This window comes from Ciconia boyciana, chromosome 5 (genome assembly GCF_034638445.1).
Source record: "Ciconia boyciana chromosome 5, ASM3463844v1, whole genome shotgun sequence".
NCBI classification, from domain to species: Eukaryota; Metazoa; Chordata; class Aves; order Ciconiiformes; family Ciconiidae; genus Ciconia; species Ciconia boyciana.
In genome coordinates, this window is record NC_132938.1 from 67,332,001 (window position 1) to 67,350,260 (window position 18,260).

Genomic DNA, 18,260 nt, shown 5'->3' on the forward strand with positions numbered 1-18,260 from the left:
TTTTATAGTTTGCCTGCATGTGAGGAAACTGGAGAGGGTGGTTGTTCCAATAAAAATTGGGATTAACGTAACTGATTTACAAGAATTTAAGGCAGGAATTACATTAAACTATACACCTAGCAAATTCTGTCATCTCAGTGGCAAGGCTATTATGTAAGGTCACTGAAAGTTTTCCTTGATTACGCTTTCAGGAACAGTTAAGCAGCATTTCAAGACTCCTCCATATATGTACATGTATGCAAACCAAATTTAACTGGATTTTTAGTTTTTGTAAGAAGAGGAATAATGAATATAGCTTACAATTATTCCAGTCCAGCATCCTGTATGCTTTCATTTGTAACATCAAAACAGTTGTGGATAGTGCATGTTATTGTCTAGCTGATTGTATGCATTAGGACAAGTGGCGAATCCTGGCTTTGACTGAAAGATCTCTGAGTAAGATGGAATTTTTCTGTGTGTGTATTTCCATGTCGCCTGATCCCTGGAATAGACTCTCAGTATTGCTATAACAGAAGTTGTTCTGAGAGTGAAAAGAAAGGGTTTTTTTTATCTAAAACTTTACAATGAATTATTTTATAAAGCAATTTACAACATTTTCTAGGTGGAGTGACTATAGCAAGATTTATATTATTATAGAAAAATATTTCCAAACAGATTTTAGTATGTGTGCATGCATGCTAAGAGAAGTAGTAGAACACACTCTATTATTACATTTCATTTTAAAAAATCCACCTGCATGGTGGCTGCATAAATGTCCATTATTTTAATGTTTTGTTTAGTATGTTCACTTGAATTTACTGATATTCTGGGGGAGAAAAAGTATTTGGAGAATTGAGGGTACTGTAAGCTGAGTGATTAACAAATGGTTGCTAGCATTACATTTATAAATTACATTACATTTATAAATTACATTTGGAATATTCTGCATTAAGGTTGATGTACTCAACCAGCACTACTCGTCCTCTGTGCCACTCCCTGAATTAAATACAGCAATAACTTAATAGGACCAGTTAGAGAAGTTCATTTTACTTTGGATCATTTTCTAGTAAGCAAGCATACCCCATCTAATCCTTCTCTTGTCAGCTTGTCACAGAAAAAAACATTTTTCAAATGTGACACTTTATTTGTCATCCCAGGTATTTCTTGTAACAATAATGAAGTAAAGAATAAGACTACGGTAAAGTTCTTTCCAAGGAGTGCTAGCTATTTTTACTTTGATTCTCACAGTTTTCTGAATCATTTATTTCAAGCCCCATGGTAGTTGGAAGGCAGACATGTAACTGAATCTGGAATTGAAACCCAAACATTTGATTAAACAAAATGGTAACTTCCTGAATCTTCTTCAATGAAAGCGTAAAGGAAAAACAGATCTCCCCGCATTCAGTTATCACATACATTGTTATGGAAATGTATGTGGCTTCAGTAATTTATGAGTGTAGGGCAAAAAAAGAGATTTCTATTCAGAAATACAGTCCACCGCAGTTGTAAGTAACCAAGTCATATAATCCTCCTAATGAACAGTTTGATGAATAACTGTTTTCCGTTTGCCCGCTATACCAGTCCTGAAATTCTCCCATCACCGCCAATTTATTTTCTATGGGCATAATCTATATTGTGTTGTATTTTGTTATAATACAATGGAAGTGTGAAGAGAGTGGGAGGCAATCATTAGGATACACGTTTTAAGCAAAGATTGGGTCTGTTCTTTGATTAACAAGACTGCAGTAACATTTATACATCGTATACTCTTACATTTCAGTTGTATTTCTGGTTCCTTTTCTTCACTTGTGAGCTAGAAGTTCTTGGCAAAGCTGAATATACAAAATAAATATAAACCATACTGCAAGGATGGGTCCCTTGGAGACAGAGAGAGAGAGAGAGAGAGAGGAGAAAATGATTTAATGCAATAATGATTTTAGCTATACACAGGCATCCCTTTTTTGTCTCGATTTGTTAAATTACCTGACGTCTGCATGTGTAATTTAAACAAAATTTTGTTCTCTAGTCTTTCTTCCTTTTGAGCTATCTTCTCAAGGAGAAGGATGATAGATGGAAACATAAACATAGCATGAGAATGTGAACTAGTTCCCAAACATTTCAGTGGTTTTTATAAACAACTGGTCATTGTTACCTTTTGCTGGATTACAATTTCCTTTAGAACAACAGTGCTCTTCAGCTGCATTACAAAGTTGATTCTAAATGTTTTTGCATAGTTGCTTAAAGGCTTTAATGTTTAAATAATGGTTATATAATTATACATTGTTTAAACAATTGGCTTTTAAGTCTAGCAATAAGCTCACATTTTATACACATACTACCAAAAATGATAATGAAACTGCGTTTTAAAGATATGAACTGACCTTAGAGTGAGCAACCATAGTTTAGGGACATTTGTTTCAATTCTAAAATTTTATTTTTAACATTCTCATTTTCATTTTGAACATGAATAGTGATTCCCGCTGGTCGCCTCGGTCACCCTGTGAACACAGACATGGTCACCAGCTAGTTTTTCTCCTTCTGAACCCCATTTTCAGCATTCCTTGTGCATTGTGTGCCCTCTTCTCTACGGTAGGAAATGCCAGCTTGCATCTTGCTGGTCTACGCAAGCACAAAGGGTTGTCTGAGGCTTGAACTAGAGTGCCTTGGAGGGGTAGGATTAACATCATAGTATGTTAGTTGTCCCCTAAGCCATCGTGGCAGATGTTGATTTATACTTTGGAACAATCAAAATAACAACACAAATAACACAATAAATTAAGATACTGCTTAGTATTTTAACTTTTAAATAGTCTCCTAATATTTTAGGTCCACTGGTTTTGCGTAAGTCATTATTTGATTGCCTTTTTACAATAACATAGAATTGCATTTTTAATCTTCTTGAACTGCATTCATACAGTGATTAAATTAGGAATTTTTTAGATGTATAATAGTTTAATACAGTAGCAGAAAGTCTAAGGATAAAAAAATCCCTCTTTAAAAGTTAAATACATTTTATCTATTTTATAGGAGCATTTCAGAAATCATATCTTATACCCGTACTACATTTTAATTTTAGATACTGTACATCTTTAACGACTTTCTAATTTATACAATTTTTGTTTCAATGTCAAAACATTTAATTATATCATGTCTTGAAGGTGTAAAGCTGTCAAATAAATCAGAGGCTCCGTATAAACATTTGGTGAATTGCTTTTGCTACCATACTGTAGTTGTTACTGGGCAGTTAGTGGAACTTTTTTAAAGCATTTACTCAGCAGGTACAGGACAACACTGGTACAATGAATTGCTGATTGCTTGTAAAACAGCAGGTAGTAATGCCCCCACTCTTTGTAATTCTGCTTTGTAAAATAAAGTGGCAAGATAGCGTGGCAGAGAAAGCCAATGTGCAGTGAATATGTTTCCTGCCTAAGGGCTGCTGGAGATTGCCAATCCTATTTCCAAAAAAATGTAAAATTGTTACTGTTTCCCATAGCGCAAAAAATGGAATTCCCACCGCTAGAGGGGACGAACCGCGTTCTCGCTTTGAAAAATTTGGCAACGTGGGCATGGAAAATAGAAAATGCACAGACTGGATTTCTTTATGAAGGCCTTAATGGTTGTATTTAAAAAGCAAAACAACAAACCGACAACTTGCAGGTGTCTTTAAAATGTTGAAACTTCGTATGAAAAGAGAAAAGTCTTTTTTTAACCAATATTTTGTTCTGGTGTTAATACAAACTACGGGCTCACCAAAGTGGGGTTTGGATGAAGTAAATTAGTTCTACTTTGAAGCTTTTCTTTTCTCGCCTTTTCAGAATGAATGGGGAGGCCCTTGCATGAAAGCTGCTTTTCATTAGTGCCACCGCATACCTATTTGAAAGGAAGAGCTCTTTTAGCACATACAAACACTGGAGTAAAGGAAAGCTTCCTTTTTCTACCAGAAGACCATCGGCTAAACAGCTCCTAGCTTCTCTTTCCAGTCAGGTGGTTCCCAGTCAGAGTTAATTACTCCAGTCATTTATTCTAATCACCCTCTTCGTATGGCCAGCAGTACTCTGTCACGGGGTGGCATCGTTTGAAGCCAGTTAGGTTTGAAAGCCACTGCAGGGTACTTGAGGCTCATTAGCGAGGCCTCTCCATGCCTGGCTCTGGATATGCTCCCTGATTAACTCCCTGTGCCCCACCGCCGCCCCCTCCCCTCCTCCAGCGCCAATTAACTCTTGCCTTGCTGCTTGCCTTTTGCTCGCGCAGGGAAGGAGGCGGCTGGGCACCGGTCCGCCCGCACGGACGACGGGGCACAAACCGGTTTGCAAACGCCTGGGAATCGCCCCGTTCTCGCGAAACGCCAGCGCTTCCCCCCGGGCGGAAATGGCGCTTCCTGCGTGCAAGGGCTGAGCGGCGGCGGCCGCGCTCTCCCGCGGCGGGAACCTCCCTCCCCGGCGGCGGCGCTGGCCGGGCCCGGCTCCCCGCGGCAGGGCCTGCCACCGGGGCTCCGGGCCGGCAGCTGAGGGGAGGGGTGGGCCGGGCCCCGGCCCCGGCCCCGGCCCCGGCCCCGGCCCCGGCCCCTGGCCTGTAGCGCGGGATCGGGCCGGTTACATGCTTGATGCGCCTTTTTCCTTTTTTTTTTTTTTTCTTTCCGAATACCACAAAAAGGTTTCTTTGCTATTTGGCATATAGCGGGCATTAAAAAAAAAAAAAAAAAGCAGCAGCTTGTCCTCCAAACTAAAGGGTAGAACTGAAAACCCAGACTTTTTAAAAACAGTGTTCATTTCCCTTACGCTCTGCCGATAGGTGAACTTCAGGCTTAGGTTACAGAGACTGGACTAGGTATCCGAACCACCTGCAGTAACTGCTCTGTTGTGTGGTTGCGATGATGAGGAACTACGGGGACCTTCAGCTTTCCTGGGTAGGATCAGCCCGTTACGGTTCTGAACAACCCTGACTTTGAGGCAAGGACTCGATAGTATCCTCGTGCTTACCTTACTCTGGGTAAGAAACCTGGTGTGCCACAGGTGTGGGGTTTTATTTTAAAAAATTCATCTATTAGTGTTACCCTTGCTCAGACTAGGTAGTTTTATTAGAATGTTAGTTGATTAAAACTTTGTAATTTGGTCGTTGCTACTTAAAACCATTGTGTAACATTGTGTTGTTTTTGGGGTTTTGTTTTGGTTTTGTGGTTTGTTTTTTTAAAAACTTGTTCTGCTTCCATACTGGGAAGTAGTGTCATAGATAGTTGCTTGCTTCTTTGCCCTGTAAAGAGCAAGAGCTGTCTCTGGGAGTTCAGCCTCGGAATTAAATGGTTATTTGGAAGATAGGAGTTAAATACCATTTTATTGCAGTATATTTTTATTTTATTTCTGCATGTTGGGGTTTTTTAGGCCATCTTCTATGAAGAAAAAAATTATATTGTTGAGATAAGGGAAAATTCTAGGGTTTTCTAGCATCTTATTTAGCTTTTAACTGGAAAAAATTGATTCATTAAAATGTTAATAATTGACCATATGCTTTTTCAGCATATAACCTCTGAATGTTAATAGTATTCATCTCCTATGCCCTTCCCACTAACACAGTTCATGGCAGGGTAATATAAAGGTTATGAAAAGTTTGCTCTCAACTGGCTACAGAATGTCTGTTGCACTTGGAGGTGTTTACACCTTGATTTCCTGAACATGCTCAATATACTCAATATATCACTTGTCTTTCTGTGTACAGCTGTCATAGTGGAAATTTGAGGCAGTTTAGGTGAAAGAAGGGAATAAAATCTAGGAGAAATTAAATTATCTCCAAGAAAGCATTATGAGCAAAACTAGTTGAAACCCAACATGCAGTGCATGATGAAATTAGAATATAAGAGAGATTTCATATTTTCTAAGGATGGACATTTTAAGTGTAATTTACAAATATAATCAATTTTCAGTTTGATTTCTTTCGAGCATTGAACCCGAATCCTAAGAGCTCTTTGTTCTGTTACAAATGCCAGCACTAGCCAACTACTCCCAGGGAGTAGGAGACATCCACTGGGACAGGGCATGACAAACAGTGTGTCCTTAATCAGGACAAACTCTGTGTCCTTAATCAGGAGGCTGTGGAAGTGTTTGTCCTAGGTTATCTGATAGAAGGTGAGCCACCCTGAGCACCAGTTCATCTGGATCCAGACTTCCTGGTAGCTTTCTTAGCAAATACGTCAGAACAAAATGTTAAATGAGAACCTGCTGTGTTTGGGGAAGTTTGCAAAGAGCATTTCATTTTCCAAATAGTATCTTCCACAAATCTGATTTTTTTTTTTCTTAAATGCTGAACGTAGAAGCTGATAATGTCCTTGATGCACAAATTCTCCCTTTCTCTGTCATTGTTAAAGTGAAATAATTATTCTCCTGTATCATTCCAGTTAAATGCCAACTTTAAGGAGTCTGGTGTCCTTGCCAAACACACCTTGTATTGTCATCCTAAGCAACCACTCAGAATGTCTTCATAAAAAAAAGATCAGGGCTTCATTGTTCATAATCATCGCAAGGAAGCAAATCCCATGCTTATTAGCCCCAGAGTGGATTACACATTTGTGCCACGTGATGATATAGTGCTGTTTCCTATTTTTGTAACTATTTGATTTATTCAGATGTACCCTAATTGCCTTTGTAAATCTTGTGTTCTGTTCTACAAAAGCTCTTGAATGCTTCCTATTCTGTAAATTAGCAGACAAGTCAAATGACAAGATTGAAATGACTTGTCTGCCTGACTTGCATCTAAACTGTGTTTTAAATTTTAAATTCCTTGACCTTTTGTCATACCATTTCCTAATCTTAAACAAATTTTTCTAGAACATTTTTTTCCCAGAACTGGCTTCAAAGACAGATTAGATTAGTCTCTACAACTCTTCTAAGATGTTTGCTTGTGCTATTTGCAGTGATTTGAGGACCATGTGTTTGCAACCATTTCTGTCTCCTCTTACATGCATACTAATACTTGTTGATCATCACAGTTCTTGTGAATTGCATATTCAACTGACACATCAAAGCACAGCATAAATGCTGCAAGCTGTTGAAACAGAGTGCAAAAAATAAAGCAACAGTTGACTTGTAGGGCTTACAGAGTAAATCAGAAGGAAGAAATGTACAAGGAGTTTAGATGTAAAATACATTAAAAAAATCACTAGTTTCTCCCACTTTGAAGTGCTGTCATTAACCAGATGGTATGTGTAGGCTTAAACTTTAATTTGAGGGTTAAATGGGTTGGTAGTACCCAGCCTAATACTTAAACTGAAAGCTGTTTCAAGTGCAGTTTTGTCTGTGTTCACATAAACCTTTTTTGCATTTTGATCATGCAAGTTCAGTTCATGTTTCAGACGTTTTCTAAAACTTCATGACCTTCACTGAATTCACTAAGTTTCACCATATATTACATTACAATTATGCTAGCTATGTATTCATTTAGTAATAAGTAAGCTAAAACCCCACCAACTGGATAAGTCTACTCTAATCATAACACTTTCCTGAATTTCAGAGTTGGGGCTATTTCTAGCTTCAGTGAGAAAGCTTGTTCAACCTCAAAGGCAAGCAAATTTTACATCGTTTAAAGTTTTGTAGTTTGTGTTTTGCACCTCCCTCTTAATGGGAAAGAATCTGTAACGTTTAGGGTGAATCACTGTTTACCATGACAAATGCCCTTTCGGAAGTGTGTAGTACTCTGACCTTTCAGTTTGTCTTTGGCTAATACTTGACATTCAGAAGTAGCTGTGATCATGTTGACAAGGCTCAAGGAGATGCCATGCAGAAGTCCCTTGGCTAGAAGTATGCAAGTTAGCTGAAGTGTTAGAAGCAGTATACCTGCATTAACCTTCTGAGAGGAAAGATATGTTGTTAGCTTGGCAGCACGGGATGCTAACACAATTGCACAGCTTCACTGCCAGCTCGGTCAGCACGATCAGTACACAACACTGCATTGTGAAATACAGTCATATCTTGTGGGATTTTGGTGTTTGGTGGTGTTTTTTTAAACACAAAACTTCATTTAAACTAATTTGACTGAGCCAACTGTCAGCTGCGTGGTTAACAGCCTGTGCTTCCATGGGTAATAGGTTCCAGATCCAGGCTGTCAGTCTTCATGCAAACAAGTGCTGGAGGAACTGGGAGAGGAACTGCTGAATTTCAGGGAGGAGGGTGCTTCCTGCCTCCTTTTGGTGCTGTGTGTGAGGATTTTCAAAAGGGATTTTCATTCACTGTCTTGGTCTCAGGATGTTGCTGACTCTTCTGGAAGAGAGAATCCTCTAACAACATAGCAGACATTTTAAATGTGGACAAAAAATGCAGGGATGGGGTGGGGGGAGGTGGAAATGGTGGAGAAATCAGTAACACCTCCTGGTGTTATAAATACTTGCTTTTAGCCACATTTGTAGTAATAAATGGTTATAGTCTAACCAGTTGTAGTTAGATTTTCTGTGTGTCTCTGGGGAAGGACAAATGCAAGCCACATACATCAGTATTATCACAGTTATGAATAATTATAGCCATTTGTGTGATTCCACAACTGTAATTCATTATGGCTTTTATATATTATTTTTCATGTAAGGGAATTTAATAAAGACTGCCTGATCATTTTTTGTTCCTATCACAATTCTTCTGTATCTTTTCTACCTCTGGCTGAGAAGAAATCAAACAATTAGGAAGGGGCCATTCTTGGTATGCCTTTTGAAAAGCATCTGTTGGTTTATGGAGCCAGTTGGCTGAGGCAGGTTTTGCCCACTCTTTTTTTCAGTGGGGAAGTTAGTATTGTCACAACCATGACCAGTGGAATATGTGAACAAGTGAGGTAAGCTAACATGTGAATTTATAGTTCATTAACTGTTGAGTACCAGTGTGCACACTCAAGGAAAAGGCTATACCAATTACATGCACTGTGAGCAAATCAGCCCTTATTCAGCATGTGACATTGTAACTACACTGCTTTGGGACCCATGTTGGCTTTAGTTAACCTGTTTTCAGTTTCTCTATAGTGTCATCTTCGGAAGTTTGTGTTTTTAAGTCTAGCTCTTCAAATGTTCTAAGAGCCATATGCTTGTGTCATCTTCTAATGGGTAACTTTGGAGATCCTGCAAGCCAGAATGTTTTACTTCACCTTTCTAAGTTGTTCTGCTATGAAGGCTGTGGAATTGCTCACAAGAGTAAAGATAAACATCTGTGTAAATGTTTTCACTGGTGGCACCTAAGGTAGATGTCTAAACTTTGAAACTTAACAACAAAAACGCAATATTTGGTCTGTTTAGCTCTATACTGTTCATGGTAAATTGTAGCAATTTTGCCTTAAAATATTGCTCTCAAATTTGCAGGTTATCATGGATATACTAAGAAATATTTTTTTAAGGGTGATCACTGCCCTTTATGGAAAGAGTAGCTAAGAATGCTCGAAGGCAAGCTTTCATATTCACCTAAATCTTTTATTCCTGGCACCTAATGATAGACATTTCAGTTGAGATTAAAGCCAAATTTCAAAGGAAATGTAGCTTTCATTTCATAAAATACGTAACAGCTGTCTGACTTGTCCATTGTAGACTGAATATAGAAATCACCGAAAGATGCAAAAGTGCTTGAGATTTTTAGCTAAACATGCTACTAATTCACTCTTATTTTGGTAATAGTTACATAAATTCAGGTAGGAGTTTGAGTCATTGGATTGCAAAATATTTTTCTTTGTTTACATGCTGCTTATGCAGAATATACCTTGACACAAAATTCTGTTTCATTGTTACACTATTACACAAATTTTCTCTTTTGTCATTACTTAGTACCTTACTGTTAAATACAGAGAATCAGAAGGAGCAGAGGAAGGGAAGTTTATATTCCAGAGATCTCCTATGTCTGAGCTGCTTCTCAGGTTGTTGATATCTTTTGTTCTATAAGATCAGTCGTCTTCAGTAAAGCATCTGAGTTAAATCTTTTTATTAAGATTATATTTTCCAGAGTTCTTTTTCTATTTTATCCTGGTATTGGTAACCAAGTAGAGAAATAAAGTAAAATACTAACTTTGGCTATAACAGTAATGAAGAATACATTGTCAGTGCACTTCTGGAACACATACACAAAAAAAAAAAGGAAAAATGAGATAGTTCTTATAAGCTGTAAAGTAATTGCTCACTTTCTGAAGTATTTCAAGTTTAAAGCAAATTGCAAAATACAGTAAATAAAACTATATGCATTTGCTTGGAAAAGTTATTTAGCAAGTTAGAAACCACCAATCATGTGAACAGTTTTGATGTCCATTTCATCCTTTTGAAATTTGTATTACCTCATGCAGAACTCAGAGTTTTCTCCTTAGTGTGTCTGCTGACCTCTTCCTCCTCCTCCTGATATCTTCAAGGCAGGCTTGAATTCAATATCTTTCTAATAGCTTTTTATACTTTTTTTTTTTTCTCTGATGTCTACCCATGGGATCAAATAGTGTTGCTGGTGAAAGTGTGTTTGGTAATTTACTTTTAAATACTAGCAGTTACTGAGAAACCTCAAAAGATAAAGCCAGCACTTCAAGAGTTAATATGTTATTAGGAGGACAGGAAATCTGGCAACTATTGCAGAAACTAGACCTAATGGTGCACACAAACAATTTGTCAGTCTTGGTAAATGTGAATAGCTTTCCACAAAGTGGCTGCTTTTGCTTTGTTTGAACAGCCTAAACTTTTCCTTTTTGGACTTTAAATCTTAGAAGTGAAATGTGATCCACATATTGAATCAAAATAATTTAATTCAAAACATATTTTGATTGGAACAAGGTTGACATGGAAAGAAACTCTAGAATAAAAAAAAAAGTTGAAAGGACTTTCTATCATATATTTAGCAGGAAAATTTGAAACAGTTCTAATTAGGCTGAAAAAAACAGCCTTCTTCATTGTAACTTACAAAGGTCATATATCAATGTTAAGGCAGCATTACCAACTTGTGTCTGAAAGCCTGCACAGGCAAACATAATTCCAGTTGTTTGGTTTTGTTGGTTTTGGGTTTTTTTTAAATGTACATGCACGCACATACTTCCAAGCCAGAATATGTACTTAGTTAAAGTAGTTATCTGGTATCGCAGTTATGCGGGTGCTTTGTTGTATTCAAGAAGAGTATTTTTCATGTCAAAATTATGTTTGTGCTAAAAATGTGTGAAATCCTAATTCATGCTTTTCTGTTCATACATAGATATTTTTCAAATGAAATGTAAAAAAAGAGACTCAATTATTTTAAGTGTTTCAAAGGAAATTCCGTACTTCAAAGAGGAATTAAAATATTTAGCCCATTAAAGGTAATAGGCAATTATTTGTACTTGAGATTTATAATTTCTTACTTGCTGATGTAGTATATTCCTGGTTTGTTTGTTTGTTTGTTTGTTTTAATTGAGTGACTAGGAACAATTATTCATGTATGAGAAGCAGTTTTGGGTTCTCAAAAATTTCTACTTTCATTTTAACTGTATAAAACACATTTTGTATAGGTTGGACTTCTTGTCTGTGTTTCAAATAAGAGTTACATGCATGCTTTATGCTGCGCTTCAAAATTACTTTGCTTTAATCAGCATAGGAGTAAGGCAAGCAAGTCTGTGGTCTGTTTCTGAATAGCTTGATTATGAATAAATATCTATGCTGGTGAAAAGAAATACAGTTAATCTTTTCATTTAATTTCAGCACTGGAACATCCCAATCTCAAGCACAGTATATATTCATTTTTAATAGACATAATTTCATATGCTATATGTCATTTACATAATCTAAACCAGAAAGAAAAGTAGAGGGCAAAAGCCAATAGTAGTCACTTTAAAGATACAAATCTTGATTCCAAGGGTATAATATTGTTTGGGAAAATATATCATAATAAATGGTTAGAGTACTTATCCTGGAAAAAGGAAATATCTTTCCTAACCTGCTAGTTTTAAGTTTTTGTTGTTCTGACCATGTTTTACCAAATAATTTGTGTCAGTATTAGACTGATGTTAGTCTTTGATTGCTAGTAGGAAATTATTCTCCATTCACTCCTTTCAGAAAACAGGGCAGAAAAAGATGCACATAAAATAATGAATTTCAGAGTTGTTCATGAAGAAGTAGTTTTGGTTGCACTTATTTAGTGACATCAGATTGTGTCTTTAAAAAATATTTATGAATAAACTAAAATTTCCTTGTAAGATCAAAGCTTCAATTTGTTGATGTGTCTGAAGTGTTTCTACCTTGGGAATGGAGAAATGAAAGTTACTAATAGGTGTTTGTGTTTGACATCTGTATACTGTACTTTTTAGCATATCTCAAGTGTTTTAGTCTCTGCCTAATAGATCTCATTAAAGAAACAGATATCAGCCCCAAGACAGTTTGTCAAAGTTAATATGAGTCCCTATGGACAGAATTGACAATTTGTGTGTGGCTTCACGTGACGTTTTTTTCATGATCTTGTTTGATCCTTTAACAATTGTGCATTAGTCACTGATTTATTTTACAATAACTCAATAGGATTGAATATTACTGTATTATGCTGGACATTTTGGAGGATTTTCTTGTTTTGCACTTTTTCCTCAGAGCACACAGTAAATGATGTACTTGGTCTGCTGTGGGAGCGCTAACAATTGATTGGTTTGCTTTAAGAGCAGCATGGGAAGGATGTTAGTATCCCATCGCTGCATGCCGTATTTAACTTGAGCCTTAATGAGCACTGGCTGTCCTCGATGCTTAAGTAATCCTAAATGCTTAGCATTCAATACCCTTGGTTTAGTTTTGCAAGAGGTAAATGCTAACGGTAACTTTAAAAAAAAAACCACAAACCCTCCTTTTTAAAACTGGATAGTTATGCAAATTGGAACTTGTTCACTTTTCAGATTTTTTTTTTTTTTTTTTTTTTTAAGGAGTACCGATACTTAAATAGTATGTACCAGTGTGGCTATAAAGTGCGTCACGCATACTGGTACATTGTGTTGTTTTCCTCAAAAGTCTACTTTATTTTTTAATCATTATACAGACTGTTAACTATTGTTCCTCCATCGATTGTGTCATAGCATAAGCACTTCCCTCCAACCAAGAGCTTAACTGTGAACCTGAAATGACAGGCATGCTTATTTAGCCTTTGAATTTGTGTGCTATGTTTGGTCTGTCCTTCAGGGTCCTGGGTATTGATGCTGACTGTAGTCATTTTTCGTTTAGCCCTTTTATTTGTGATTTGGCAAATAAGAAAGAAGATTTAAAATGGCCTAATGTGGAAAAAAAAATAAAAGAAAATTATCTACTTTTGAATCTGTATAAATTACAAGTGTAAAATAATTTTAAACTTGAAAAAGAGAAGTAAATTCAGGATGGCTCCCAACCATTCCATGAGAAGGCAAAGAGTGTGTTTTAGTTTTGTTTTTTTAAGAAAAAGTCAGATGTATATATCTGTTAATCTGAGGAGATTGCAGAGTGATATTCTTTTAGTTATTCATGTCCAAATGCTCTGTGAAGGTAATATGACCCATTACAAATCTAGCTTTTGAAGAAAAGGAAAATATGAACAACCTGTGAACGTACTAAATATATATATATATATTTATATATATAAAAATCACAAGTTCTTAACGCTACTTTTCCTGACATTAAATAGTTATAATGATAACACTAAGTATATTCTAGGGTTAAATTTTTTTTAGCAGGATAGCAAGAAAATTAATTCCTATCATTGTCATTTGCTGAGCCCTGTAGAATTTTATGGCTGCACATTGTAGTATTATGGACACTCATGAGACTCTTGACTGATTTTATCTTATTAAACAATTTTGAAATCATTAATTTTTAATTGGCCTGCTTGTGGTTTTTTATAGTTTTAATTGTGTGTCTGTGTCTAAATGTTGGGGGTTTTTTAATTTAATAAAAAAAAAAAAGTAAGAAAGAAAAAATCCTGTCTAAGCATATATGTTGTAAGGTATTTCCATATGATCATCCGAAGAGATGCTATACTATGTGGTAATTCATTTTAAAGAATGCTTTCAGCAATTCAGTAGCTGGGAATCCTAATAAAAATAATAATAAAAAAAAGAATGATATGATGTTGAAGATATGTACAGGTCTTTTCTTGATTGAAAGTTCTAATTAAGTGAATCGAGGAAAATTAACTGAAATTAGCTGTCAGAAAGTCACATTTAAATGAATGATGATCTGGTGTGGCAGTAAACATTTAAATGATATAAATTGCCATTTAAGTGTATGGTTTAATGTTTGTCATGCATTAATATGACATGAGACTGCAGTGACAATCAAGCAGCTTGCTCTAATTTGAACATATTTAGGGCTTTTGTGTGGAGTGCACCACACAAATTAAGACAATTGCTGGTTTTATGTGTCAATTTAAATGTTGTTTTCAGGCATCGGTTAATGAAACAAACCCATCATTTTTGTGTGCAAATTGCAGAGTGATTTCCTTGGTTTTCAGATTAATTTTAACTTCCTCTGCTCAAAATTAGGAATTTCCTTTACAAGGAAAATGCCATTCGTTTGTTAGATGAAGAGAATATCAGACTTTGTTACATTGTTTCATTTGCTCATTCAAATAAGAAATATATTGAATCCTCTGTATAAAACAGAGAAAGCAAATCCTGCTAGTGAGTTAATCTAGATGAATTAACTCTTTAGATGACAATGATTTTTAAGTTATCTTTTAATATATTTGTGCTATGTCTAATACCATTATGGAGAGATTCATTATTGTTTGGATGCTTTTGTCTTGGGGATTGGGTTGTAACTGGATAACGTCTTCAGAAAAGTGGCTTAATTATTCAGCATAGTACTGTTTCTCTATAGGTTTGTGTAAGAGAGATATACAAGAAATGCATAAAAGTAATAGGAAGTTGATATTCCAACATGTTAAATAATTTGTACCCTAACATCCCTGGTTAGTTCAGTTTCCCCAAGTCTATCAATCTTCCCTCTGTCAGAATCAGATTATCATGCTGTTATTATTCACTGTGCAGATCACACAGAAAAGCACCATTTCATCTTGAGAGTTCATAAAAACATAGCCCGGCTGTCCATAAATGCATAAATGCTTTCCACTTACTGCTTTTTTTACTTATTCCCACTATTATAGTTTAAAAAGCAAGGTCTTCTGGTCAGCAGGAAGTAGAGTAGGGCATGAGACTCTGGCGTCTATCCCAGGGCCCACCTTTTTTTTGGATAGAATGTCTAAAATACTGTTACCAATTCTGTATTTAGACTTGTTAAGATAATTTTGTACGCTATTAAAAAAATACTTCTACTACTACTAAATGATGACTATCTGGCAAACTCAAGTTTATGTGTTTTGTGTGTGGTTTTTTCACAGGCGTTAGAAAGTGAGTTTGTTTCCTGCCAGCTTCACCAGTGGATTGATCTGATTTTTGGCTACAAACAGCAAGGGCCAGAGGCTGTTAGGTCCCTGAATGTATTCTACTATTTGACTTATGAAGGAGCTGTTAATTTAAGTTCAATAACGGATTCCGTATTGAGAGAGGTAAGTTTGTACTTCAAATATAGGAAAGAAAAATCTTTGTTAACCACTGCAGTGTTGAAAGTGTAAAGACTCCACGTTGTTCAAGGCTACCAGCGAATGTTCAAGTCTTTGCATTCTCTTGTGGTTTGGCTACAGGCCAGTCAAATGCAAGGTGCCTGAACCAGTCATCACAGCATGCAAAATTAAGAGAACAAGGATGCAAGTTGTTCTTAAATTTTGTGCACCTGGATTCAGCACAAACTGGATGCCAATATAAAAATAAATGTTCAAGGATTGCTTCAGTTGATGAGGGCAGTCATTTTGTTCACTAACACTGGATCTTAATGGCAGAAGACAGTGAGCAACCTTGATTGGCTTGCACTTTTGAATCTACTTTTACAGTTTTAACAATTCTCTTTTAATGCAATCCTGCATATGTAGTATACATCAAACACCATAGTTTTGTAGCTTCCATTATTTTTATTTGGCTTGCTATCAGATTAATAATAACTTGTCCTGTATTTTTCATATGCAAAAGTAAATATTTAAACATTGGAAAGATCAGTAGTCTCACTCAGACTAAGCACCATTCAGAAAAATCTATTTGCTGAAGTATACCGTAGGATATTGTGGGCTTAAAGACTCCTCCCTCCTCCATCTAAACAGCTGTTTTTAAAAAAAGGGGGGGGGGTGTTGTGATTAAAACAGATTTTTGATCGGTTTTACGTCCTCTGTTCAGACAGTACCTTGGTATCAAGTATAGCTGCAAGTATATTAATTATAGAATAAATGTAACTGGTACTTTGTTATAAAATATTCTGAGTCCCTGAGAACAAAGTAGGATGAACGCTATCAACAGTTTTATCTAAAAGGGTGGCTAGATGTATACCAACAGGGAATATATGTGTGAACTGAATTAAAACAAGAATGAAGACATTTCTGCTTACAAATATTAGCTTTGAAGTTCACTGTAGAATTCTAGGCTAATCCTAATTGAAGTTTTTGTTATTTATTGCTTGTTGAAAGAAGGTCTGAGAAGTAAGCAATTATTATTTTAAATAATACTATTTTCTCTGTACGTACTGGCCATCTGACTGTTTGGGGCACCTTGACAGCCTCTGTAGAGAAAGTCACATCATAGCAACATGTGGGTTGTAGCCTGCTTGTGGGTGCAGTGGAAAGGTTTGGGGGGTATGCAGGGCATCTAGGGGTGCACAAGGACTGGCTTAAGTACCAAAAGTGATGGCTGGATGTCGTCATTACGTGGGTTGCCGTCAGTCTGCAGACTGCATCTTGGTCCACTTGGAGCTAAAATACAGATGTTGCACATAAATACATTTAATTGAGCTAAGAAAAGAGATACTGGAACACTTGGCTTTTAAGAAAAAATGTCATCATCTGGGTTTGAAACAGTTATTGACCCAAGGGTACCAGATGTTCACCCTGTCATGTGTTCATTTCATTGATGTTTGTCCACTGTACACAGATAAGGAAATATTCTTACCTTGTAAGAGTATTTATTAGACTCTTGAAGTGCTAGGTTTAAGTGTGAGCTGAAAAATAGACTGGACATTGTGTCTAATTTGTTCTTAATTTTGGTATTAAATGAACCATCATTGCACCATCGTTTATGAAACTAATAATTGAAGTAATACTAATCAAAATAGTGGTCTGCCACACACAATTTTTATGTAGTTTTTAATTTTTCTAGGACAGTTCTATTGTCAGTTTAACTGTGATCTGTTCTACTTGTGTTGTAGCCTGAAAAAAAGTAATTCAAGACCAGGGAAGTTACAAATCTGTCTGGAAGTGTGGCTCATCTCAGTTAGAGAGGCATTCACTTTCTACTTCTATAAATACATTAATATAGTTTGTTACCAAATCTTTTGAATTTGTCATGTTTTTATTGCACTACAATGTTTCTTATTTTTGAGTTGTTCTATGCTGTCTGAACTGAGTGGTGTATAAAAATGAAAACAGGAGAAGGAGAATAGCAGTGTTGTCGAGTTCATAATAATGGAGTAGCTTAGCAGCAGCAGAATTTCGCAACACTACTGATGTCAAAAATACATGCTGATGAATGCAGGCAGCAGAATGAATGGTATCTTGTAGCGCTTTCGTTCTGAGTTACTTGAAGATTGGCCCAATGGAATATTTTTATTTAGTATTTAAGCAGGTCAGAAAAACAGTAAAAAGATTCCTGTTTAGTTAGGTATTCCTTGCTATTTACATGTATTTTGTAAAGCATATTTTTTATTACGTAAATGTGTATATGTAATTTGAAATGGTACGTATGATCAACTCTGATATATTGACAGTGCAGAGATTTAATGACTATCATCACCAATGGTGAGTTATTCTGTTTTTACTTATGAGTAGAGATGAAAGTAATAAAAAATCTGTTTGTGTGTATATCTATGTGCATAATCATTCTATATCTATGTGCTAAATTAATTTATCATGCACCTTTGACAGTCTCACCTTCTTCCTGCTTACTAATCCGTCTCCCTGAGGACCTGCGCTAACGTTCTGTACTGCTGAGCAGCTTCAATCAGCATTTATTTTTCTTCTTCAGTCAGCTTGCCAGAAAATATTTCTTCTTTTCTCCACCAAATTCCTGGTTAGAGGCCAAATGAGTTTCTGATCTGGACAATTAACAGTATTTTTAGGCAGGCATGACACCTCAGATTTAGTATTCAGATTTAGTATTTAGACACCTCAGATTATATTAGGCCACTGTTAAACCGGAAATTTTACTCTGGATTTTTTGGTTTCAAAAAGGATACTTTTGGCTTTCTCCTCTCGATAAGGTTCAGGGTTCGGGTCTTTAAATCGTGA

General features: G+C 36.2%; 1 protein-coding gene across 6 annotated transcripts in view; it reads left to right on the forward strand.

Moving 5' to 3' along the window:
• Positions 1-18,260, forward strand: part of LRBA (LPS responsive beige-like anchor protein) — a 433,706-nt gene that overhangs the window by 354,517 nt on the left and 60,929 nt on the right. For 5 of the 6 annotated variants that reach the window (XR_012042586.1, XM_072861998.1, XM_072861994.1 and 2 more), the window contains exon 48: positions 15,276-15,443. Coding sequence is in view for 5 of the 6 variants with exons in the window: in XM_072861998.1 (XP_072718099.1) it covers positions 15,276-15,443 (168 nt within the window). In the remaining variant the exon portion in view is untranslated. Of the gene's footprint in view, positions 1-11,150; positions 11,207-15,275; positions 15,444-18,260 lie in introns of those variants that run through there. The other variant, XM_072861999.1, reaches the window with a different exon arrangement.